Below are 27,513 nucleotides of genomic sequence, written 5' to 3' on the forward strand. Positions count from 1 at the left end.
GCTCTATGGTGTGTGGATATGGATGACTATAATTTCTTCAACCAATCTTCTGACCCTTGGCTGCATAGGTTATTTTCATTATTTTCTCTTGTTCTTATAAGCAGTCTGTCCCTTGGACATTTTGGCTGACGGCTAGATTTTCTCCTCATGGTAAATTCCTAGAAGTGGGATTGTCAGGGTATGGATATTTTTTTAAAGCTTTGGATATAAGTTGTGAGTGATTCACAGTGGGAAATAAGAATTCTCTGATCATTGAGGGTAGGGAACCACTCTGCCTTCTTGGAGAAGCCTCTCTCTGCCTGCAGAGGGCTCCAAAGTGTCCAGTAGAGAATTCATCTCCCTCTTTCTGGCAACAGCAGATCATACACTCAACCTGTCCGGGGCATCTTATTTACAAACAGCACCCTTCTCCCTTCGGTTTATGATGATCTCTTCTCCGAGACAGTCTGTTGAAAAAATGGGAAGATTGCTTCCAGTGTCATAAAATATAACCTATACTCATGTAGGGTCGGTGTCAAAAAGCAGCCTCGCTTTGTGATTCTGTGATTCTGTGATTCAGCCTCACTTTGTGATATCCTGTGATTCTGATATCCTGTGATTAAAATTAAATAAAATACATTATCCATTGTTCGTTCTTGTTTTAGACTTTGGAGGTGGTGTTTAAACGAGTGCAATTAACGAGAAAAGGCGCAGAACTGAAGGCTTTAGCACAAAGGGGTATTGGCTATCATCACGATTTCATGTATTTTAAGGAAAGAGAGTTTGTTGAGATACTTTTTGCGGAAGGGTTTATCACGGTAGGTGATTTTTTTACATTGAAAAAATAAAGCTATGCATACAAGATGTTGAATATCAGTGAAATATGAAACATTATACCAACTGTTTATCTCATCTAAACAAAGCGTCATTTTATTACAACTCACTCGATAGCTTCTCCATCTAGTCCATTTATTAGGGGAATTTAAAATTATTTATAGACTAAAAGATGATACCTATAATGAAATATTATAGCTGTGGTAATCTGGAAGAAATCCTTTGCTTTCTTTAAACACATACTGCCTAAGACATACTTTTGGTCAGACCTGTTTTTAATGTCATAAACCTCAGGTCGGCTAAGAGGAGGACATCTCTTTTCCAGGAATTGGAAAAAGCTTTTCCTATACTAACAAAGTCTATATAAAGCTTATAGCTGTGGTATCTCTAAATGAACTTGGAAAGGGTAAGGAATCCATAGCTGGCTCATAATCAAACACTTGTGCACATACCAAAAAGACAGTTTGAGATACTTTTTGCGGAAGAGTTTATCATGGTATTCATGTGCCTCAGAAGGATGCAACATTCTGGTTTTTGGTGGGGATGGTCTCCATAACTTCACCACGAATGTTTATATGATTACTCAGTTAATTTTCTTTTTGAGTGATTTGTAAAAACAGGCACCAGCTTTATTGGCTGCATGCACTTGTGCACATGTGTGTCAGTATGTGAAGGGTTGTGTAGAAAGAATAGTAAGGAATATAGGATATAATAAATAAAGGCTGTGAAACAAAGAAATATCATGAACAGCTCTGCTCAGTTTTCCTTTTAGTGTGTATGTGTGTGTGCGTGTATGCAAGATACAGTTTATACAAAATATATAAATATACAATTTATTGGTCATTTTAAAGGCAAGAACCAGAGAGAAGAGTTTATATAAAGATTATTAATTCAGGGCAAGGATCTCACCTATTTTATTCATCACACCCAGTATTGTAGAACTTGTAACATAGTAGTTGCTCAATAAAAGTTAATGAATGAATGAGTAGCCTGACTATTATAAAAGTGTTATTCTGGAAATAGTGATAGCTTTGCTACACAGAACAACTTTAAAAATGGTACTCATTATAGTTAAATGCTAAATTTTAGTGATTTGAGTCTTTCCATCTTTTTTTCTTATTGATGAACTTTGTGAACAAATAACGGGTTGAATTTAGATGGGTTTATAAATAGCAATTAGAAAGTATTTTTGTTTTCTCTATATCATTAAATAATTAAAATAACTATGGCATAAATTAATATCAATGTATCTGAGAGGAAGAGAGGACAATTGTATGTACCCTGCATTAAATAGATGAGTGGGTACATAGGATGTTAGGAAAGTAAATAAGGGAAAAAAATGTAACTGAATTATGCTTCAATTGCTTAGATCAGTTATCTGTTGTCAAAATCAAACACAAATAGAGACCAAACTTGAAACCGGTTAGTTGTACAAGCAAAACTTAACTTATTTTGCAAGACAAGCAAGGTTAACTTGATCTGGATTCCTTCTTGCTTATGCCTCTGAGAATCATAAGTGAGACAAATAGTTACGCAAACTTGATGTGAGGTAACCACTGACCAATTACCTTTCATTTAAGAAAATTCTAACATTGTAACCAATCACTGTGAAGAATGAATACTCTCTGCCTTCACAGTAAATAAGCTGCTTTCTGGGCTTCCTTTCACATTTTGGTTTGAGTGTTCCTGGTTTGCACACTGTCTTTTTGGTATGTGCACAATAAACTTTTACTAATTTCTGCTTAAGTGATTTTTTGATTTCAGTTCCATTTTTTTAATGAACTTTTGACACTAAATAGATAAAACCTCCATAAACGAAGGGTGAGGATAGGGTAGGATGATTGTCCAGAGTGTGTAAGGAAATGTATTATTACCCTGTCTTAAGGAAAGTTGTATGCTGGTGTTTCATTCCTTCATGCATTTATCGAATGCCTATTTATTGTGCGTCTACTAGATACACATGATACTTAAGGTCTAGGAGGAGCAAGTAAACATGGTTATTTTAGAAATGGTGGTCTAGGAAGTCCGTTTTGATATTTTTGCAGAGATCCGAAAGAACCCTGTAAATGAAGATTTGAAGGAAGCCATTTTAGGCAGAGCAAACAGCAACAATTAGAGCCTGAAGCAGTGGTGTGCTTTGTATATTCAGGGACTAGTAATAAGAACAATGTGGCTAGTACATAGCATTAATAACATGCTGTTTAGTTAAAGTTCAAGGAGCTTTTCAGTGAGTGGAGCAGGAAATATATCTTGTGTCCTTATAGATGTGCTCCATTTTGAATGAACTCTTTTATTCTTTCTGTAGGTAGTGACAGCTACTGGAACACTTGCCCTAGGAATCCACATGCCATGTAAATCTGTTGTGCTTGCACAAGACTCAGTCTACCTGGATGCTTTAAATTATAGACAGGTAATTCTCTTACTCCAACTGCTGAAAGAAGAGTGTGCTGTGATGCACCGTGTGGCATTTTTATCTGCTCACAGGCCGTAGTTCATGTTCTTCCTTTCACTTTCTGTGTGACACAGTGATTTTGAACACAGTTGTCTCCTATCTTATTGCTTCGTGCCATTCGATTTATCTACTTCCTTATTTTCTCACAATTAGTGTTAAATGATTTAATAGTCTTAGTGTAGTTTTTAGTCTTTTTCTTGAGAAATATAAAGCTGTTCTGATTCTTGATCCTTCTTAGCGCCCCTTTATTTTGTTTTTCTGGGAGTATGTAAAATGTTCTGAAATTTCTTGCATCATCTGTTTCCTTCAATTCATCTTTTTCTGTGTGTGGCACTTGGTATCATCAATTTCTAGGTCTTTTGAAAATTCTATTTGACTCGGGTATATTTTGACTTACTACAAGTTCAGTATTGAGTATTTTGGGGTTATTTACTGTCTACTTTTCTAATTCCAAAATTTTGTTGCTGTTCATCCTTTTGGTGTGGGTTTATGGTTAAAAAAAATCCCTTTATTATAATTGTAGTGGAATTTCTGGGGAGAGAGATGTTACCTGGAGATCTCTTAATTAACTGTTTAAAAGTCAAGAATAGGGGCTGGCCCGGTGGCACAGTGGTTAAGTTTGCACATTCCACTTCTCAGCTGCCCGGGGCCTGCCGGTTCGGATCCCAGGTGCGGACATGGCACCGCTTGGCAAAAGCCACGCTGTGGTAGGCATCCCACATATAAAGTAGAGGAAGATGGGCATGGATGTTATCAGGGCCAGTCTTCCTCAGCAAAAAGAGGAGGATTGGCAGCAGTTAGCTCAGGGCTAATCTTCCTCAAAAAAATGTCAAGAATAAAACTATGTTCTGTATTATAAGGCAAGGGAGGAAAGAGAGGTAAATGAAAGAAAAACAAGAGTGAGGGTGAGAGAAAGAAAAATAAAAGGGAAAGGCCAGGTGACAGACATACAGAGACAAGTGGACAGCGATGATGCACTTGAGCATCTTCTTATCTCCCTTATGACACAGAAGTGTGATATCCTATATTGCAAGTCAGAAGAGAGAGAAAAACTACCTCTTTCCACTCACTGCAAAAAAAAAAAAAGATACTTACCAAGTCTCAAAATGTAAATTTTAAATATTTTCTTATTCTTAATATTTTTCTCTTATAAATCATAAAACTCTCCCAGATTAGAATGTGGAGATTGTGATTTTACAGAGAAAAGGAGTTCACCCCCATTTCATGACCTTTTAGGATATTGCTGTTGAAGCTTTAAAAGCCGTGTTGCCCTTTTCTCAAGCAGGTGAGAACAAGATGACCTTTTGACATGTAGTTTTTGAGCTGAAAAACAGTAAGACCAGCCCCTGGGCTGAAATTTTCGACTCTTGCTGTTTCTGAGCAGTAAGTGAAGTTTCTCTTAAGGGACTCTTGTTTCCTTTAGAATTCAAGACCCCTTTTTCCTCATCTTTACCCACTTCTCTTTCCTGGAAGAAATCCAATGTTGTTTATTTACTGCGGCCCTTATATGAATGAAATTGTTTTGTTATACTACTCTGATGACTTGGTATTATCTCTTAGAGAACAGAAAATGCCTTTTCTTCTTTAGTGGGTTTTGTTTGTTCCTAGAGAGTCAAGTGGCAGACCTTTTTGGGAACTCAGGCCTTGAATTTACACACCATCTAGTCTTCCCAAATATCGGGTTGACTCTGGGCAAATGAGTTAAATCAGAAAACTTTGATCACGTTTATAAATCTTTTAGAGTTTGTCTCTAAGAATGTGCCATATAATGATAACCAGAAAGTGTTAGTTCTGTTGCTTGCATTTGAGAACACAACATTAATTATACCAAAAATTCTTCAAACACAGTTCAATTTCATCATGATCCTACATCTTCAGTCTTAGTTTTAGCTGAGTCAGTATTTTGGTTTCATGTCGATATTTTGACAAGTCTTTCAATTTGGAGTAAACTTTCACTGTATTGTCTATTTAAAGGGAAGCTTGAAAGAAAGAACACCCATCTGTGGATTTATGGTCTCACTCTACAAGTGTGTTATTATTTAGAAACATGTGTGCCAATAGATGATCCAGTCACACACACAGACCAAAGGGAATATCTGAGACTCCACCTTCCTTGCCGCATCTTGTCCAAAGCTGGTTGCCAAGGAGCTGACTCCAGTCACTTTGTTCGGTTGTGTCCGAATCTTGTTCTTTCTCTAGATCTCTTTGAGTGTCTGCTTAGGGGCTGTGCATCTTCTTCCCTGTGGGCTCAATCTTTTGCACTTTCTTTTGTAGAGGAATGTAGTTCCATGGGAATGTGCTTTTTTTCCTAGCGTAGCAGGTAACACAGACTCAAGTATGTATTTTTTAATAGCCTTTTAAAACAAATAATACATTTTACTGTATTAATTGAAAATATTTTTGTAGATTTTATGCTTAGCATGCCATTTTCTCCTTTGGGTCTTTCTGTTTTCTTTTTTAATTAATTAATTCATTCATCCAAATGGCATTTATGATGTGTCTAATATGTGCCAGGATCCTCTCCTATGCGTCTTCCTCTTGTCACTCAAGTTCCCGCAGGACTTTATTGTCTGAGGAATACTTGTTACTTTTGCTCTCCCTGTAAGAAACTGCTTTTCTTGAACATTCAAGGAGAGGGGATTATACAAGGTTGTGAATACAGGAGGATGTGATCATTGGGATCATTGGGAGCCAGTGAGTAGGCTGCCTTCCACAGTCTGCCCTCTGGGCCCTAATGATTCACTTCCCTCCCACAAACAAAAACGCATTTACCACCTCCCAAGGTCTCCAAAAGTCTCATTCTTGGCAAAAGCCTGGGGTTGCTTTAGTTGGCCTTATTGCTGTCACAGTCTCTTTATTTCCTTTCCCTGCCTTCTTCACTGCCACATCAGTGTTGCCTTGGTTCTGCCTATATTCAGACCAACCTGTTGCCCTGTCCGTCTCTTGCTGGGACTGTTGTGCCACCCCTCTGGTGGCCTGGTTCAAGTCTTGCTTCAAATTCCTCTGCCCTGGATCCTCACGGTATATCTGAGGCAGTGTGGGTAATGATTAACAGAGTGTGGTCTGGTCCTAGATTCCCTAAGCTTAAATCCTTGCTTCACTATTTTTCAGCTGTACAACCTTGGGAATGTTAACCTCTAGGGACATCAGTTTCTTCATCTGAGAAATGGTGATAATAATAATTTGTATCTCATGAACTTGTTATGAGGAATAACTGAAAAGTGTACAGCACTCAGAACCATGCCTGGCACATAGCAAGCACTCAATAATTGTTAGCTGTCCTCAGTAGGGTCCTTTACATCCTAACCACTGAGTGTATTTTAGATTTATCTCATTTTCCTTCCTAGTGTGAACACGCTTCTTCTAAGAAGCCATTTTATAATGTTGTCTTTAGCCGATCCAGGATGACAAATGTTGTCATAAATCTTTTTAAGTACATAGGAAATTATTTAGGGAAGTTCTACACTGTGATTCTCCTCTGTTTCCAGATGTCTGGACGTGCTGGAAGACGAGGTCAAGACCTGCTGGGAGATGTATATTTCTTTGATATTCCATTGCCCAAAATAAAAAGACTCATCACATCCAATGTTCCTGAACTGAGAGGACAGTTCCCTCTCAGCATAAGCCTGGTCCTGAGACTCATGCTGCTGGCTTCCAAGGGAGGTGACCCAGAGGATGCCAAGGCCAAGGTACCGTACTTGACCCTGTCTGAGCTGAACTGTCATTACTGGCCTGGCTGTGGTCAGGCCTGCTGTTCTTTTACAAGTCTGGAACAATAACTCTTCATTTTCATTAATCTTTTAATGATTTGTATTTTCCTGAGTATTATATTGTATTGGGGCAGGAAAAATAAAATTATTTTATTTTGTTTCACCACCAAAAACAGTATTTAGGACATTAAGAATTACTCAGGGTTGTTTTAGTGTGTGATAAACAATATAGTATAGTGGTTAAGTACTGGCTGTAGACTTATCAAGGTCTAGAATAGATCTCTGGTTCAATCATTTACAGACTGTTTAACTTCAGGAAAGTCACTTACATTCTCTAAACCTCAGAATTGTGAACTGTAAAATGGGAATAATCATGGCAGCTTTAGAATGTAGTAAGAATTAAATGAACTAGTGTAAGTCAATGACTTTTTAGCGTCAAGCTGGGTTCATAGTAAAGACATAAATTTTAGCCTTGGTTCTCATGTTTTCAGTTTTTTTCTTTTTCTTTAGTTTTCTTTAAGGAGAAGAATGGGCAAACAATGTATTGATTTCTCCATCCTTTCTAAATGTTTTTTATTTTTTCCTTTTTAAAGGAGATTAAGTGTAAGTTAGAACCAGTAACAAAACTTGGGTAGTGATTGCCTATATATATTTGACGGCATAATGGATTTACATATATCTTAGATCCTGTTATGTTGTCAGCATTTGCCATTTAATTAATTAGTTCTTTGGATTAATAAGAAATTTCTATATTTAAAAAATCATTTTAAAAAGTATAACTGAAATGAAAGATTGATTCTACTTTCAAAACATCTCACTCTTCCAAAACATAGACAAGAACAAGGACAATGGTATTGCTGTTATTAAAATAAAAATTATATTTTTAATATAAAATCACCCAAGTTTATTAAAAAATATTTGGAAAACATAGAAAACTTGAAAGAAGAAAAAAATCACCCATACCTATTTCCACAATGCAAAGAAAACTGCATCATTATTTTGATAGATTTTCTTTGAGTCTTTTCTACCTAAACATGAATGGATGTTTGCTTTTTAAATAATGAGCCCGCTATTATCTCTTTGACATCATCTCCTACTACTTTTCCTATCCCTCATAGAGCTTCTGTCGCTGTCTGGCTTTTGGTTCCTTAATATGCCAGACACCCTCCAGTCTTTGGATCCTTGTTCTTTATCTTCTTTCTGCCTGGAATTTATTAGAATACAGCATGATGTATAGAAAGAACTCAGTAAAAGTTGTTGAATTGATGGATAAATCCTTAAGATGATACTCAAAGTCTTTTGTGAAAAATTCATTTAATATCCACGTGTTGATGTTTTCCCTGTTTGAACCTATTTCCTATTTTTGAATTGTCATGTTTATCTAGATCTTATGATTTGTCAAATATATAGCGTAGGCATTTCTTCAGGGCTCATGCTCTGTCCCCTCAGGGTTTGTTCAGATATCTTTTATTATCTGCATGTGGATCGTCAATTGATAGACACTTCTTCTAGCCCAATTCTCAATGTCCAGCAGGATTTCTGTTAATATTTGCTGAATTGAGAGTGATTGTCTTCTGCTTCCACTTCCGGGCTTCCTGAGTTGTTGATGATATGGATGCCATTAATCACTGAAGTGTCCTGATTGCATTGCCCTCAAGATTGTTCCCATTTTGGCAACACTGCAATTATGGAGTCTACTTCTAAGGATAAAATTTGCCTCCGTGACTCCCTCACCCCACATGCTACCCTGTTATTTTCTGACAGTTGAAACCTTGGACTGAGTGTAGGGTCTTAGAGATGTTATAGGGAAGAGCATTTTGGCTTCTCCAGAAAAGTGATGGTTGTCCAATTTTATAGTTGGTACAGACTTTCCCTCCCTCCCTCTTTCCTACCCTTCTTTCTTATCTATTGGCCTTATAGGAAGAGGAAATTCCTCCATGATTCTAAAATCTATCAACCTAAAGATTCTAAGTCCTGTTTTTTGATGACATTGGGAAGTTTTTGGTCCTTTTTTTGAGACCGCATGGAGATTTTATTTAAAAATTGAAAGAATTAGTGACAGGGAGGGCTGCACACCTGGACTTAGTTGTGGGGCTGGAAGTGACCAGTTTAGGGTCTTAGGAGACAGATGGGGGAGATGACAGAGTTAGATGAGACTGGGGAGAGTGGAGGTACAAGGAGAAGGAAGGTTAAAGAGGGGACCAGATCTTGGGGAAACTATCCTGGGGAGAGCTGCGTTGAAAGTGCCCACAGTAGCCCAAGAGGAGAGCAACACTCTGGGCCAGGCTGTCTGTGCTGCCCACTGGAGAAGGGGACTTGGCCTCTGGGAGGGCGAAGCTGCTGTGTAGGATGAGCGATCCCCCAGCACCCTGATTTGTGTGGAAGGAGGAAGGCAGTTAGAGACAAGAGGAGGTGGAGGAGACTGGGGGCATCGCCTCTGCTGCTGGAGAGGGTGGAATTGGGCAGTTGATGTCCTGGAAACGAGCAGGAAGGAAGGCCCTGGGGTGTAAGGCTGCAGGTGGGCTGGGAAGGCAGATCTTGAACCTGTCAATACCAGTAGCCTCCTTTTTTCCCAGACAAAGTGTTGCGAACCCACCTGGGCACGAGGCCTAGTCTTGTGGAAACGGAACTTAGCTTCATGGGGCGGACAGCTCTGGCCCAGGGTGGTATGTAAGTTTGGCTCAGCTTGGTAGAACCTAGGTCTGAGGCCACACCCCTGGTTGGAGGTGAGGGTGTTCTAAGGAGTGATTCCAGACCTAAGGTGCCATCCTAAGCCATTAATGGTGTGGCGTCTAATATATCTGACAGGCGGGGGCTGCCGAGGCAGGGTGTTTGTATGTCTGCAGATGAAATTGACCCACACTTTAGTTTCCAGGAGGCAGTGCTCTCCTTCGGACTCGTCCTCTAGGTTTGCTGCTGTCCTCTTCTGTGAGCTCATTCTGCCCCTCCTCTTCCCTTTAACTCTCTCGAGGTTATCCATTCACTTAAAACATGGCTTCTGGCAATCTGGTAAACCTGAGAACATTGCTGAAGTCCCTGTTGGAGTTGATATTGTTCGTATTCATGAAGGGGGAAAGGCACTCCCCGCTGAGACTGGGTGGGGAGGATTTGTGTTTCTTGCCGGTGGAGAGGGTGGGGACAGAATGAGCACCCTTGGGTGGGCCCCCACCTATGGTACCAACTGAAAGTTACAAAAATGCCTCATGGACCATGGTTTGTTACTATAGTGTTCATCATGGCGATCAGATGGCACCAGGACAGATGGAGCTCCTGGCCAGTGTGAGTCTTAGCGGTGCAGGAGGGGAGACCCTGAAGAAGAGAGCCTGTCTAAATGTATGCCTGCGGATTGGATGTCCAGAGGCTTTGGAGGAGGAAGTTCTCCAATGTCATGTTTCTAGGCCTTGCCTTGGAAGCCCTGTATTTGAGAGGCCATCATTTAAGGTTTTCAGATGAGTTTATGAGGGGACAATCTTAAAAAGGCCAAGGCAGATGCAGCTAGGCCATCAGCAGATGTGTTTATTTGACTGTTTGATCTGGGAACACCAACCTCTGGGCACATGAGTGGCAGCAGGCACCCCTCCTTTTCTGGGGTAGAGGTTTTCAGATGCCGCATCTTCTAAATTGAGCCTCCTGCCACAGTGTTTCTGTGCTACAAACCTTGCTTTGAGAAGATTCTTAAGCTGTAGAACATTTTAACATTGATGCCACAATGCAGAGTGATGCCTTATAGACGGAGCTTGCAGATGGAGCTCCATGACCCTCTCACCTACAGACCTACCTGCTTGCCCGTACATTGGCCAGAGGAATTCTTAGTGTAATGATATAACCTTTGTGGGAAAGTGCTCAAATTTGAAATGCCTTAGCAAATACCTAGATGAAGCAGACTGGCAAACTGAGGGGGTTGGTCACTGTGTTGTGCTACAGTCTGGGGAGGGTACAAGTTGGTCATATCTAAATTCTGTGTTGGAAATGGCAAGTCTAGTTTGGGTATTCCAATCGCATTGCCGATTACTAAGAGAAAGGAATGGTTGGGGTACTGATAGTGATGTTTGACTCATCTTGCTTTATATGTTTTTCAGCGTGAATTTCACTTGATTAGATTTCAAAGTAATCTTGGCTAATGGTTAATGGTGTGGCATCTAATGTATCTGACAGGCAGCGGCTGCTGAAGTGGGGGATTTTTATGTTCAAAAGGGAGGACCCTGAGCTGAGAGTTGTAGCAGGGGGAGCACACAGATTTGTACCAGTACTGGGAAGGGTGGAGGTGGAGAAAGGGAGAAGCTTGGTTAGATCTATTTTGCAGAGGGTGGAGGTGATAGGGAATGTGGGTTGAAGGGAATTTTCTGGAGAAAAGATTAGTTGGCAGAGCTCTAGGGAATTTTCATAGGGCTCATAGGCAAAGAAAATGCTAATAAATTGTTAATACTAATTCAATTGTTGCTTGGAAGCACAAAAGTTGCTGGGGAAATTTCTAAAGTGCTTAGAACTCTTAAATGCAAGGAAAAAAGCAAAATTGTTTTGCTTTGCTGCAAGGTGGGGAAAACCGAAAAGGGGTAACTGACAACCTGAATGTCAGTCACTTGAAAGATGGGTGTCCAAAACTTGCATCAGCAGGAGATTTAACATCCTTCACTGCTTTGCAAGCTTCCTAAGTGGTTTATCTGAAGCTGTGAAGGTGCGTGATATTGAGGAACAGTCAGTCTTAGAAAAACACTTTAAATGCCCAAATTGTGGGCTTTGAAAGTATTCAAGTTTGAGATTTTGATGTGCACTTAAGATGAGACTAGATGTACACTTCCGGGTTTGTAACTCATATTTCTGTTCACTGAGCTATTTTGTGATTGAAAATTCTGAGCAAAATGAAACTGCAATAATTTCTAAAGAAATTTCATATGTTACATCATACTTTATAAACATATCTCTTATCTTTGTGGTCAGTATTAATAATAGGAACAGTTTTGCTTACTATCATCTCTTCGTGGTAACTGACACAAGGAGAACCAAATAACTTTTTGGGGTTGCTGTAAACTTATTGTAATATTTGCTGGCAAACAATCCATATATCTTTGCTAAAGTTAGACTTAATAGCCGTTGTATCTTTAGTTTGAATGTTTGTGCTATTTAAATGATCCAGTACTAGTGAGGAAACTATCAGCCGAAATTAGGTTGGGGGATAAAAGCAAAATGGGAGTAGGGGGCCTTTACTAGATGTGGTTTGTGTGTAAAACTTCTGGGAAAGATCTGGAAACCCTTTATGATAATATTTGTTTCTGAGATGCATCTATTAAATTGGTAAAGTAAGACCAGTAGCTTTTTATCGCGGCCTTCTTCACCTTAAATTTCACTTAAAAAATTTTAAATCCCCAATTCTTTTTGCCCTTGGGATTTTCCTGTCTTCTGGGTTCTTTTTTTTTTTTTTTTTTTAACATTTAAAAATTCCTTGGCATGGTAGTTCTGTTCTTAACCAGTGACTTGGGCAGGATAGAATTACGCTCGTTGGAATTTAAAGAGTGTTAGTTATGCACTTGTGGGGGAATATATTCTGATATGCTGTTGTGAAATTGAAACTGTAAAAGTAAGTAGTTCAAGTTATATATTGTTCTGTGTGGTAAGAACTAATCCTGTCGCATCATGTACATGATTACTAATCATTTTCTTCCCCCATACAGCACAAATAAAGGTTTGAGGTCTAAACTCGTTAGAAAAAAATAAAAATAAACAAATAAATAAATTGAGAAATAACTGGGTGGCTAGATAGTTACCATTTTCATTGGAAACCACACCATATTTCTAGTCTGTTGATTGTAATCTACCAAGTTCATTTTGGTGACGAAGATTGGCCCTGAGCTAACATCTGTTGCCAATCTTCCTCTTTTTGCTTGAGGAAGATTGTCACTGAGCTAACGTCTGTGCCAATCTTCCCCTATTTTATGTGGGATGCTGCTGTAGCATGGCCTGACGAGCAGTGCTAGGTCTGTGCCTAGGATCCAAACCTGGGAACCCTGGGCCACTGAAGCAGAGTGCACGAACTTAACCACTATGCCACCGGGCTGGCCCCCAAGTTCCGTTATTTTTGATGGAATATCTCAAGATTCAGAACAACAATTTTATGACTTGTTTTTAGAATGGGCTCAGAGAGTTAAACTTACAGATTGGATTGGCTTTCATACTTTATTTTTTCAAGTCGCTATTGGGCACCACTGTTCCAGAGAATTACCAGATTGTTTGCCAATATGTGTTATTTTTAACAATTCTGCTTTATGTGACCTATTTTGTTCAAGAAATATTTATCATGTATAAACACAGTCAAGGGGATAATATAGAACCAAATGAAATTTGCTTTCACATAAGTTATATACTGGGAGTGTTATGTGTTATCTATATTGTATGTATGCGTAATATTTATCACGTATCATTATTCACAAATGTTGGATAAAACTGGATAAATTAAAGTACTCTTCCTTATAGGTGCTGTCGGTGTTAAAGCATTCATTGATGTCCTTTAAGCAGCCCAGAGCCATGGAGATACTGAAACTTTACTTCTTGTTTTCTTTGCAGTTCCTAGTCAAAGAGGTATGATTATGCATTGGCTTTTTGTTCTGTGAGTAATATTATGTAGGTTTCTTACCATGCCAAACCAACTGAAGCCTTGACAAACTGCATCCAATGATTAATGTTACTTATCCTTGATTTAATTATTAAACGAGGTCAGGTAATGCTTATCAGTCACTCATACTGGTATTAAATGGTATTGAAGAGCATAGTAAACTGAATCAAACTGTCCTTTTCCCCCCCTATCTTTTAGGGCTATTTAGATGAAGAAGGCAATCCAATGAGATTTGCAGGACTTGTATCACATTTGCATGGTCAAGAACCTTCAAATTTTGTTTTTGTCAGTTTTCTTATGAAAGGCCTTTTCCATAATCTCTGTCAGCCAATCAAGAAAGGTAAGATTGAGGTTTTATCTAGGTAGTCCAGAAATAAGAACATGTTCGTAAAGTAGCCAAAACCTCAGAAATACTTCCTTTTTCTTCTTCTTCCTCCTCTTTCTTCTGCTCCTCCTCCCCACTCTCCTTTCCTTCTACAGAGAAATGCTAAGTAAATGTTCAGATTTACAGATGCCAAAAAGTTAGATGCTGAAAGTCAACTTATTTTTATTCCATCTAAGTAATATAGAACATCTGGGGAATATTTATGTATCATCTAACTAATTAAGAATATTTTCAGAAGAGGAAACTGAGGCACATAGAAGTTGAATAACTTTTCCATGGTCGCATGGTTTTAGTAAGTATCAAAGTCCAGTTAATTAAACCTAGCCACCTCTTAACAACTACGGCATAGTGCTCATGTGTTATAGGGAATGGAGAGTAAGAAAAGAGGACCAGAACCTAGAGCTAGTATTGGGAAGCATGGTTAGGCAAGGCTGGGAGCTTAGTTTGGGGCTAGATTTTGAAACACCCTAAACAGCAGCCCAAGGAACCTGGATTTGTTTTTTTTTAGGCATTGAAACTCCATCAGAGATTTTTGAGTAGGGGAGAGACATGATTATAGTAATGGTTCTGGGAGATTGATCATTCTCCAGGATGGCCTGAAGTGAGGAGAGTCCAAATCAGGAAACCAGTTAATAGAGATTCTTGGGGGATGGGAACTAGAGTGAGGGTACTAAGCATGAAAAGGGAGGCACAGAATATAAAACTGCTGCTTTTACCAAGAATAAATGTATGCATAGCATGGCAGATATGGTCAGTTTCTGAGGTGTATATTTACTTGAAAAGTTTTCCTTCCACAAAAGGAAATATAAAAACAAATTTAAGAGCCAACCAGTGGTTAAAGTTTGGCACACTCCACTTTAGCTGCCTGGGTTGAGTTCCTGGGCATGGAACCTACACCACTTGTCTGTCAGTAGCCATACTGTGGTGGTGGCTCACGTAGAAGAACTAAAAGGACAAGCGTTTAGAATATACAATTATGAACTGGGGCTTTGGGGAGGGGGAAAAAAAAGAGGAAGACTCTCAATAGATGCTAGCTCAGGGTGAATCTATCCCAGCAAAAAGACCCACAAAAACAAAAATAAAAAACAAATTTAAGCACAAAATACAAGGAATCAACTTTTTTTTCTTATTTGCAATGATATTCTTTCTTTGGATAGGCTCACAGCTATTTTCTCCGAGTGTGATGGAAAAACTCATATTAGTATTGGCAAATTTGTTTGGAAGAAAATATATTCCAGCAAAATTCCAAGATGCTAATTTCAGTTTTCCTCAATCAGAGGTGAGGTTTATGATACTTGTAATGATATAATAGTGATAGTTATTAAATGTATGCCACTGGAAAAGAGTTAGTATTTATAGGGTTCAATTAATATAAGTGATTCTACTTGTTTTTGCAACATTAAGTTGGTCTTTCTATAAGCAGAGTTCTATTTAATTTTGTTTTACATTTGTAACAATTCTGAAACTTTACTATTGAAAATTTTGCTATGTTGATTCACAGATAAAAATGAAAACTGATCCTTCTTAAGCTACATCCTTGTACACCTTTGTGCCTGTGGCCCAGTTAGTGATGCATGCTGTGGTTGAGAGCGGCTGAAAAGAGAGGCGTGCAGTTTTTGAAATTCTTCATGACTTCTGTGGTTGACTAGTATTTATTTAATTAGAAGAACATCTCTAATCACTGTTGCAAATATTATTTACTCACTTTGCTGTTGATATAGTCCCCTATTTTTATTTGGATTCTACCAAGTATTAATTCAAACATCTTCCCATACTATCTAACAAACAATTAACATCTGAAGTTTTGCATTTTATTGGGGCAAATGACAGCATTCAGTGGCAACAGAGAGAATGTAGGCAAATAGTCATTTAAATAAAACAATAGCCCTGTTGCTGAACCTAGAGTTCCCTTGAGATTGTTCACACCTAGGAATGGGAGTTCAGGGATGGGGCTCAGCCATGAACCCTAATGTCCTCCTGAGATGATATTGAGGTGATCACCTAAGAAAGAATCCCCTAACTCAAGGGTTATTTGAGAGACTGGAAGCAGAATATTTTAGAAAATTATTTATTTGCAATAATAAATATATTTGTAACATTTTCTCTGTTCTCAATTTCTTTTGAAAAACAAAGAAACGAGAAAAACAATAACAAGAAAATCTCCATTAGACCCTGAGAATGTAGAAGAAGCTTTTTTTTTGATCAGATAACTCTGATGAATACGTAATAAAAGGAAGACTAGCACTAATTTATGCTCTCCAATCTCATGAACCAGTGGATATACCTCCAGACCTGTGGACCTGACTCTAGTTGCTGACATATTTTCACATTACAGACCACTGAAACTATTACTGTTTTTTCTTAAATGCACCCACATTTTAAAGTATTTCAGAAGAAAACTTCATATTTACTACCCTGTAAATGGAAAGCCAGAATATCTGGCTTAGAATAAGATAACCATAAAAATAAATGCAATGAACATGATTCTGAGCTGAGGCTGCTCTTTCTTTAGCCAAAAGGAGATGATCAAGTTTTAGATATTAGAGGCCTACTGTCTCTGGACTTTCTTGGGTTAGCAGAAAGAGGGAAAGAGATTTGGAAAGGGGACAGATTTTTATTTTTTAAAATTGATTTAGTATTATTTAATACTTCCTCTGTGCGTCATGTTAAATCATCTCATGTACCCGCAATGTTAAATGTGCCACAATTTGGGAATAACTGTTCTATATCTGTCTGTGAAAACTGTGGAGAAAAATCAGAGTTAGAAGACATGGTTGCTGCCTTGTGTGCTCTTGGGTTAGGACTATATGGCACATGCACGTGAGACTCACAACGTATGGCACAAGACTCACAATGCAGCGCCAATGTGATAAGTAGCACATGTGCTCCTAGCACAGTGTCTGGCACCAGCACAAAGGCAGGCACGTTGAAGGCATTGCAGTTTATTTGCAAAAAACTGATGGAGGACACGTGCCTTTGGCCCTCTTGCAGAACTACGTTTATTGATTCGTCCCTTGGTCTTCATTTATCCACAGATAGAGATAATAAGATGAAAAACAACCCTAGGAAAATTGTTATCCTATCCATTGTAAGGATTTGGCTGGGGACATTATTCATCAGATGTGCACAGTGCTTTTTGTAAGAATCCGCCAGAGAAGTTCTTATTTGCTTTTAGTGCTGACAATAACTGTTTATGTTACGGACATTGTGAAATGTATAACTGATGAGGTTTTCTTTCCACACTTGGCTGCTAGGAATCTTCGAGTATAATTCGCGGCCTGTTCCTGTTTTCCTTCCTTTTTACTGCATTTTTATTTATATGATCTTATTGTCTTATCTTCACCCTTACGAAATACCATAATTCTTGGAAAAGTGCAGGGTATGAATAAATTAAATAAAAGAAAATATCAAGTGAATAATAAAAACAGTAATTGCAATAGAAGAAAACTGTGAAGTTTGTAATGTCATAGTTTTCCATTCATGCTATTTAAACTGAATAAAGAAACTTCTAGTCTTAATTCTGAAAAGATTTGTGTTTAGCTGTGCAATTTAGAAGCTGATCTAACTTGCAATACCAGCTACTTCTTTACCTACTACCTCTGTGACTTAGAACAAGTTTACTTCTGTGAGGCTTAGTTCTCTCATCTACAAAATGTAGATGAAAATGCCAACTTCATAAGTTGTTCTAAAGGTTAACTGAGGAACACACAAGAGCTTGGCAAAGCACAGCACAGTGTTGGCACATAATCAGGACTCAACATGGAGTTGATGCTATTACTACACTAAGTTGTTACTTGCTCTCTTAATATGCCCCTCAAGTCCTTGAAATATACGCAAATTTAAGGTCAGCTTAGGGCATGCATCTAGTTAGATAGTGCTTTTGATTAGGTAGAGTCAAAGCCAATTTTTTAAGAGGAAAGATATTTGTGTTTACAGATGTTGGTTGAAACCCAAATGCGATTTTACCTTAATCTCTCGAGTGAATAAAGTAAGCGCTGACTTCAACGAGTGAACATTAATCTGCAAAACTATGCTGCAGTAGCTTCTCACCAAGCAATTGAATTGTTTAAATCAAAGTAAAGAGATCTTTCTGAAAAGTATTTTGCCTGTAGGTGATCCTTGATGAACTCCCGGAGGATTTTAAGGCTGCTTTACAGGAGTATAACTTGAAAGTGATGGAAGACTTTGCCTCTTTCCTACTGATTGCTTCCAAGTTGGCAAACATGAAGAATGAATATCGACTTCCTTTGTCAAGAACCAGTAAGCAAATTTTAGTTCCATTTTGGAAGAATTTAAGAAATAAATAACCTTACCTAAGAAAGTTTCTGGATATTGTATGCTTCAAAGCTGGTAGATGGAGCTCGTTACAGAACAACTCTATTAACCTGGATATTTAATCCCTAGAGAACAAGTTAGCCCATTATAGAGTGTGGCAATACCTTCTATTTACCAAAGGAAGAAGCTTTATGATTACTAACCATTGAGTGGACAATGGAAGACATAAATAAAAGCCATTCATGAACTATTTTGATTTAAGGTTACCTATATATCAAGGCTGGAAAATCAGACAAGAAAATGGGGTAGATAAAGGAGAAAATAGACACCATTTCTGCTACTTCGTTTTTTTCCTGAGAGATAGGGTGGCTTAGTGGTTACAAACGTAAATTCTGGAAGCAGAGTACAGGATGCAAATCCTGGCACTTCTACTTATTAGTCAGTCACTTAACCTTTTATGTCTCAATGTTGTTATCTTAAAAGTGAAATGGAATAATATTACTTGCCTTACAGGATCATTGGAGAATTAAGTGAATATATTAATGTTTGCAAAGTTCTGAAAACAGTGCATGGGACATAGTAAACACTATATAAGTCTATTCTATCCAATATAGTAGCCACTAGTGTCTTGTCACTCTTTACATTTAAATTGATTAAGAGTAAAAAAAATTAAAAATTTAATTCTTCAATCACACTGGCCACATTTTAAGTGCTCAAAAGCCACATGTGGCTAGTGGCTTCCGCTTTGGATCTAGCAGAGATAGAACATTTTCATCATTGTAGAGAGTTCTGTTAGAGGGTGCAGATATCACTGTTTGCTTCTGTTATTATTTTTCTTTTTTATAAATTTTATATCAGAAACTTTCTAGGGGAGAATAAATGGAGAGAAGCAGCTAGAATAAGGGTAAAGAGTTAAGCCATTGAAGTAATTCCGTGATTCCCTTATATCCTAACATATTCTTAATAGGAGTAAAGGACAAGGGTGAGTCTTGTAGCTCCCCAAGACTTATTGATGTAAGAGACAGAGGCAGAGAATAATGGTGGAGCAAGAAGAGCATCACAGAGAAAACATGATGTGAGTGTGAATGTTGCTCCTCCATCATAAAAGGGAGCCACATCTGCATGTAACCTGGCACCTTACAAGTCCAATGAGACTGTATCTAGGACATGGATGGAATATATGTTTCATCTCATATGCCAGCTCCAAATCCACTGGTAGTACCTGTCTAAACATTGTGTCTAGAAGGATTTTGAGGTTATGTCTGAATTTAGTAGGAAAAAGTAACAAGTAATAAAAAAGAGTAATGGCAATAAGTTAATAGCAACATTGATTGAAGGAATACTCTCTGCCAAGCTGACTTAATCACTTTATCTACCATATCTCAGTCAGTCTTCATTATGATGTGTGCAGTGGGCAAATGAAAGTCAACCACTGTGACATGACTTACAGTAAGTTCAAAAGGGTTAATATTTTGATTTTTAAGACCTAACGTGATCCAATCCAATATGGCCAGAATTCACAGGTAAAGAATGTGAAGACTGTCAACTTGTGTCTCATTTAATGAACTGCAAGGAAGGAAGAGTAGCCATTTCACCATTTGTTTGTCTCTCGGGAAACACAGATGGTGATTTGCTTCGACCTGAGACTCTCAACCGTGTAAGTGGAGAATGTATGTTATGGATAAAGCATGTTTAAGAGAGAATAGAGTTACACTGCTGTGCAGCCTTGATAGGACCTCAAACCCCAAACATTGAACATGTCCAGTCATGCCAACAGCAATGTCCAAGAGAATGATGCTCTGTCGGCTGGGATGATTAATTCTCTAAGGAGTTGGCCTGAGGTCAGAGCCTGCTCCTTTGTGGGAAATTTCCAGATACCCTCTATTCTCTCCTGTTTGAAGACTCCAGGTTTGATGCGGGAAAAACAAGAGGAATTAGTTCACATTTTCCCAACACTGATTTTTTGGGACCTCATAGTGCTGTCACTACAGCAGGCTCCATGGGTCCTCTGGACACAAAGCTCTAGAACCTCTGGGAGGTTTTGGACAGTGTGAGAGTATCTGAAGAGTTTAGGGTTAATCTGAACTCCGAAAAAAAAAGTTCAGCTTTGATAATATTTAGTAATATAGATTGACATTCGTGCCTTAACTCGATTTGATCCCTAGGTCAGAATGTCACATCTCATGTAAAGTAGTGGTTTTCAAGCATTTTTGCTTATGTAATGTCTAAAAGAATTTTTTAAAATTATGAATCCTCCTTCACAGTTTGGGTTGATATAAACATTTTTTTGAACCAAAGTTTATAGTTGCCAATGTTGTAATCTCCAATTCATTATCAATATGGATATTTAAAAATGGAACTATTATATCACTTTTAAATTTATCCAATTGAATATAAATATCAAAGCTATTTGGCACCCATAGCAATAAATTACAAAAAAAAAAAAAAACCCACATGGTCAAACAACTTCTTTAAACTTTCAAATTATGGCGGCCGGCCCTGTGGCCAGATGGTTAAGGTCCCCCGCTCCGATTCGGCTGCCCAGGGTTTCGCCGATTCGGATCCTGGTCATCCACATCGCACCGCTCATCAAGATGTGCTGAGGCAGCATCCCACATAGCACACCAGAAGGACCTACAATGAGAATATACAACTATGTACTGGAGGGCTCTGGGGAGAAGAAGGAAGAAAAAAAAACTGGCAACAGATGTTAGCTCAGGGTCAATCTTAAAGAAAGTAACTAAATAAAGTTACAAATTATGCATCATTTACTTTTCTCCTTGAATTTCTATTTTTTCATCCCACTTCCCCCACGGTTTAATTTTACACATCCAATAGCAGTGTCCTTTGATTCCTCCTGATTCCCTATGCTTTAATTGCATCATATGCCCAGAGCCATGGGGACTTAGTTTTCTGTTTGTTTTGCTATTCTTCCTTTTCTCCTCCTCCTCTCTACCCTCTTTCTCTTTTTCCTTTTCTTTGGTAGTCAGAGACCCAAAGAATGTTTGTACTATTCAGTTGCATTCTGACCTGTGGGCACACAGATACACTAGCTACATGACTTTCCTTCTAAGGTCATTCCATGCACCAAGAAGATGATAATGAAAATTCTACCTTAAAATCAGCTTCAGTTTATTATTCTTTAGTGAATATTGCTAACACTGTGGTGGTCGGACATTGAAATTGCCCTCAGTATGCTGTGAGGGTTCCTACTTCCCTCTTGGGCTTTCCCATTCCCTAGGCATGCTTCACATGGCACCCCTTTTCCTCATCATAATGGACTCTTATTTCCATTGACCCTTAAAAGAGTCCACCTCTCTCCACCTCCTTCCATCTTTTGCAGAATGTACTTTAAGAAACTGAGAGTGACAGAAGAAATCACAAACTATAAACAATTATCCTTTAGATATAAATAGTGAATTAACAGGAAATGCATTTCTTCAGGTCATTTTGCGGACAATTGGTATCAATGGCACTCAGGCTCCTGTGCTATGGTCACAGAAATTAGATAACCGAGGAAGAGGAATGCCACTTAATGCTTACGTGCTTAATTTCTATAAACATGGTTCCTTGACGAGATTATGCCAAGACAACGGGTAGGTTTACGTGTCTGTGTCTATAAAATCCATCCATCCATCCATATATAACCACATTTTATTATATATTTATATGGTACATTTATTTAAGAATTTATATTCTAGTATATATTTTATATTCTATATATAGACATAGGTTTATATTAAACATATTTTTTAAAATTAGAATTTTAATACGACTTTTTTTAAGAGTTTAAAGTGCAAATTAATCTTTTGAAACATACTAGGTCTATTTCTAGTAAACTCATCTCTAGTGATTAAAAACTCAAGTCTTATTTTGGTTTTGGGTGTCCCACCAAAATCTTGGTTCTTGGGCTGACTGTGTTGAATATAACTCTGAAGGCAAAACAATATGATAGAGCTCAAAAAGATATTTTTATTTATTATTATATTTTCTTATGATCGAATGAAATTATTTGAAACTTGAGTAGGAAACAATAATCAGTGATTTCCAGGAGTATATAAGGATCATTTTTTGTAAAATAAATTAATTCATGTTTACTTGTTTTCCACAAATGTGACTTGGAGGGAAAACATTCTGGAACTTATATGTGAGGAAGTTAGCTTAGCAGTTGTCTGTTAGAATATAACACTTGTTCTAGTTCCTTGGTAGGGAAATCATTTTATAAAGCAATAAAGAAGAATGAATACTTTGGATTCACATGGGGAGCAGAAAGAATTTATTCTTGGAATATGGCAGGTAGAAATGGGGAGAATCATGCTGTTAAACAGTGATTCAGGAATTCAATATGTGTCTTATATACATTTTTAAGTAATTTTGATTGAAATTAGTTTTTAATGTTCTGCTTTTCTTGCAAAACCTTGAGCTATGTCTCAATTTTTCTTGTATCTAATTCTTATTTGTGAATAAAGTAGAAACGAAATTAGTAAGTAATAAAACTGTTTTGTTTGTACCTTAATCTCTAGTCCTCATTGACCTTTCTAAGCTTTATTTTTATATTTCGGCCATGCCCACAAGACGGTCAACTTCTATTTATTAATTTTTGTGATGTTGACAACTGTGCCTCTGAACTTCATTATGATTAATACAACACAATGGTTCATCAACTAGGAGTGTATTGGCAGATAAATTACATTCTTAGAGCCACTATGAAAGTGTGAGTTCAAATTTTTTGTGTTTTTATACTTCTTAATTTAGAAATTTTGTTCTCTTTAGGATGCCTATGGGACAGATTCTAAAGCTTTTAAAAGATTTTGCACTCAACATTCAGACTATCAGGTATGTTCTATACTAGGTTTGATTTTCTCAATTATTTTATGATAATTAGCAAACGTTAATTAGCAAACTTTGACCTCTTCCTTTATATCCAGTTCATAATACTCATGAAAGAGCACTTCAGAGACTGCATTGGGTCTCCTAGGTTCTATGTGATTCAGTTCCCAAAAGACCCTGCAGGCCCTCTTCTCATGACCCTATTGTTCTGTTTTTTGTATTAGGATTTGTCTTATATCCATTTGGAAGGAAGTTCCATCCAGACCAGAGCCTCAAAGGCACTATCAAATAGCCCATAGGTCCCCAGTCCTGATTGCACTCAGTTTCTACAAATGCTGAGCATTTCCTCTGAATCAGAGAAACAGAACATCAGAGGGTCACATCTTAAGGGCTCCAGTAGGTCTGTAGTTTATATCCACTTCAGAATACTAAGTCTTTCTCATACTCAGTGCTTTTCCCAGACCCACCTGACTTTGGAATCTCCTATTGACTTCCCATGTCCACCTACCTAATTGCCCTATAGGGACCCAAGTAAATATGAACTGTCTGTGGACACTCCCATCCCTATGCTCCATTGGTTATCTAGTTTTTGTCGAGGTCCATCTTCCCTAAACCTTCAGTCCTTATACTCTTTGTTCTTTATCGCATATATGTGGTCTCTCACTTAAAGTAAATTCAACCTTTATTTTGGGATCCTTGCTAATGAGGATATGTTTGTGGCTTTCTTTGATCTGAACTGAGTCAGGCCCCTTGGGAACTCTCTCCAGAGAGTGTGAGTCTTAGGATGGCCCTGCTTTGTCCACCAAGGCTATTTCTACTTAGCAGATTCAAAGCTACAACCTCTTTCAGCAGCCTGAGAAGATCCAGAGATTAAACATATCTCAAGAGTTGGAACAGGGAAAATAAGTCCTTCAGTCAGTCATCCATCTATCAACCATAAAATATTAAGATATGACCATGTTAGAGGCATTCTTCCAGGCACTTTGGTGTCGTGGGAGAAACTATCTTGCAGACAATTGTATGTGGTAAGTGCTGTGATTGAGTTACACACAAAGTATTGTGTTAACACAAATAACTTTATGACTAATATTACTAGAATCAGAGAAAGCATTATAGAAGAAGGAATTTTCCAATCAAGTCTCAAAGAATAAGGGAGAATGCATTAAACAGATAAAAAATGTGGTGGTTGGAGAGAATTTCAAGCAAAGGGAGTAGTATGTCCAAAGGTACAGAAATGTTAAAAGATCCCGCTGCATCAGGGCCAGGCCTCACGCTCAGGATGGTGGAGTGTGGAATATGGGGGTTGTGATAGGCATGGGGGAAGATGCTGAGTGGTGAGTGAAAAGTCTTTAAAGGGAATTTGGCTTTACATGGTGAAGGTCTTAATTGTCACATCATGGAGTTTGTATTTAAACTTGTGTGTAGTAGTGAGACAGGGGAAGTTTCTAAGGATGAGTGTGACATCGATCCATGTTTTAGAGATATTATTCTGGCTGGGGTATGTGGGTCAACTCAAGAGATGAAGAAACTGAAGGCAGGGAGCTAATGTAGGAGGGTATAGCCATAATCCAGGTGAGAGATGATGAAGGTTTGAATTAAGGCAGTAGCAGTAGGAATGGATGGCAGGGATTAGAAAAATATTTAAGGGGTTAAATTCATGCAATGGAGCAAGAGATATTGATGATAACTGGGGTTTTTAATCTGGTTAACTATATTAATGAAAGTAGGGAATATGAGATGACGATGATTTGGCAACAAAAAAATACGAGTTGGAATTTAAAACTATTGCATGTGGTGTCTATAAGACATTCAAGTGGAAATGTCCAGCAATCAGATAGAATTATAGATCTGCAACTCAGGAGGAGTGTCAGACTCAGAGATAAAGATGTGGTCATTCTTAGTGTTCAGCTACTGAGAACGAGTAAAAAACTGAAACTGTGCTCTGGTGTAAGTAAGGTGGCCTATGATAACAAAAAGGAGGAGGTGTTAACTCACAATTGCTTTCAGTGCTTGACTGATATGTCAGGTAGCTGAGAGGGCCATTTTTCTCTCTCTCCATTCTTGTTTACCCTAGGTTCCTAGTCCTAAGATATATGGATAGCGACATACACTTCTTTTATTTAATTGGTGACTATGAGTTTAAAAAATAATGGTCACAGTAGTAGAAAATCCAGATGATGGCTCCAAGGATATGTACGTAGAGAAGAAAAGGAGTTGAAAAACTGCCACTAAGGTCTAGGGACATGGAATTCTGTGGTCTTTCAGACTTATAGTGCAAGTTTAGAGGTATGATAGCGAGGAACTGCATGGAGGGGCATCTCTTTATATTTTCTCAAGATATATGATGTACTTTGTAAAGGCTTAAAGGCAAATGTTCATCTTATTATTATTCCATAGATTTTCTCTGCATATTTACATTTGGTGAATTTTAGGGTACTTAATTCTGATAACCTTCTTATAACACTGAAAATTACCAAAATGTATTTTTATTTTCTCTATTGTACAGTGATTTCTTGAGTGAACTGTGTAAAGATGAGCATGACAATGTGGTCTTGGCATTTAAACAACTGAGTGAACTCTTCCAGGAAAAACTTCGACAAGTCTAAATTCAAATGTTTCCAAATCACTTGGAATAATAGCATGAGAATTTTCAAGTCCAGTTATGTGGTTTTCATCTCTTTCCTAGAAAGATTCATTTGAACTCATGCAATAAAATAGGAAGAAGATTCTTCATTGAGTCAAACAAAATTGAATTCAAATATTAGTTCTGCTGTTGTCTAGTTGAAGGATGTTTGATAAGTTATGTAATATATCTAAGCCTTAGTTTCCTTTTTGGCAAAATGAGAATAAAAATGCATACCTCTAGGTGTTTTGAGGGTTACAGATGATAATGTATGAAAAGCGATTGGGTTAGAGTGGTGACTCAATAAATGGTAGTGTTATATTTTTTGTAGTTAAAGTTAATGTATAGCAGAATTTTAGTTTCACAATGTCAAGTTTTGTGTATGTTCCTAGCCTATTAAATTTTTTCATTAATGATCTGTAAATCACAAAAGACTCAAATCAATTCTGAACAACAGTTACATAAGTAGACTTCTGAGATTACAAGAAAGTCACTGCTGTGGACTGTGTTTGTGACCCTCAAAATTTATATGTTGAAATCCCAGCCTCCAGTATGATGACATCAGAAGGTGAGATCTTTGAGGGGGTAATTAGGTCATTAGGGTGGAGCCCTCATGAATGAGATTAATATCCTTATAAGAGACACACGAGCTTGCTCCCTCCTCCCTGCGCTCTGCCATATGAGGCTACAAGAAGACAGCCATGTGTAAAGCAGGCAGCAGGCTCTCACTAGCACCTAACCAGCTGGCACTTCTCACTGATCTTGGACTTCCTAGCCTTCAGAGGAGTGAGAACTAAATATTTGTTGTTTAATTCACTCAGTCTACGGTATTCTGTTATAGCAACCTGAACTAAAACAGCCACTTAGCATAGTTATAAACTGCTTTCCTATTGAAAGCAGAACATGTTGATTCAACCGTTTTTCCAATAGCAATGATAGATTTTGTTTCAGTCCCTAGACTTTCTAATTTGTTCTTCCCAAATGACCAAAAGTACACTTTTATATTTCCTGGATTAAGGATTTTGTACATGACTGAGAAAAAACTCTTACCCTGTGAGGCAAAACAAATGTGGAATTCAGAGCATTTCCCCATTCAGTGTCATAATTAAAAAACAGCCCCCTTAAAGTAACAACCACAACAAAAGACAGATGAACATTTAAATACTCTTAAGGCTGTAATAAATGAATACAGTATTCTGAAGGAGAAAAAATATCTCCAATGAGTCTAATCAATCGTTGGTTTATAAATTAGGAAATATGATTCTTAAAGCTATTTAAATAGTTTCAAACAGTTTCAACTAGCAAACTTGAAGGGATTTTTTTTTAATGTAAATGAGGTCTTGGGTATAAGTTCTGTGATGCTTTAAGAAAACAATTAGCTGATAAGTTGGTGTTATTGTCATTGTGTGTAATAAGTGACTGGACACCCATAAAGAAATAAAGAATGTTTAGTTTATTTACTTTCAGCTTTTTGTGTTAAATTTGTTTGTCATTCAATCAATTTGTACATGTGTGCATTCCGTATTTGGCTTTCATTATTTTCTATCTTTACCTTAGCCTCAGGTCACAGACTACAAAATCTATTTTAGACTTAGATCTTGAACACAGAACATTTCCTTCTCAGAGTGAAAGACATAACCTCTTCTATCATCCAGAATGTCTTACTTACTTACTAAGACACCACCTATACTCTGAGATTACTTGCAGATATATTACATAGGCTTAAAAAAACACAAGTGTTTGATTTTGTCTAGCCTCTATTCCTTAGAACTAACTCATATTTGGTTTATATTAAGCATATGCCAAAATGCATATGAC

At 37.7% G+C, this 27,513-nt stretch overlaps 1 protein-coding gene across 14 annotated transcripts in view; it reads left to right on the forward strand.

Annotated features, from left to right (window-relative positions):
- LOC103550082 (DExD/H-box 60 like) overlaps positions 1-27,156 on the forward strand; it is a 92,597-nt gene extending 65,441 nt beyond the window's left edge. For 8 of the 14 annotated variants that reach the window (XR_011537725.1, XM_070611492.1, XM_070611483.1 and 5 more), the window contains exons 30-40: positions 645-797; positions 3,119-3,223; positions 6,754-6,954; positions 13,444-13,548; positions 13,781-13,922; positions 15,125-15,246; positions 18,080-18,227; positions 19,757-19,899; positions 21,687-21,838; positions 23,016-23,078; positions 25,579-27,156. Coding sequence is in view for 11 of the 14 variants with exons in the window: in XM_070611492.1 (XP_070467593.1) it covers positions 645-797; positions 3,119-3,223; positions 6,754-6,954; positions 13,444-13,548; positions 13,781-13,922; positions 15,125-15,246; positions 18,080-18,227; positions 19,757-19,899; positions 21,687-21,838; positions 23,016-23,078; positions 25,579-25,678 (1,434 nt within the window). In the remaining 3 variants the exon portion in view is untranslated. Of the gene's footprint in view, positions 1-644; positions 798-3,118; positions 3,224-6,753; positions 6,955-13,443; positions 13,549-13,780; positions 13,923-14,062; positions 14,203-15,124; positions 15,247-18,079; positions 18,228-19,756; positions 19,900-21,686; positions 21,839-23,015; positions 23,079-25,578 lie in introns of those variants that run through there. The other 6 variants (XR_011537726.1, XM_070611486.1, XM_070611487.1 and 3 more) reach the window with 3 other exon arrangements.
- Positions 27,157-27,513: the final 357 nt, after the last annotated feature.

The sequence above is a fragment of the Equus przewalskii genome, chromosome 2 (genome assembly GCF_037783145.1).
Source record: "Equus przewalskii isolate Varuska chromosome 2, EquPr2, whole genome shotgun sequence".
In the NCBI taxonomy this organism is placed as follows: domain Eukaryota; kingdom Metazoa; phylum Chordata; class Mammalia; order Perissodactyla; family Equidae; genus Equus; species Equus przewalskii.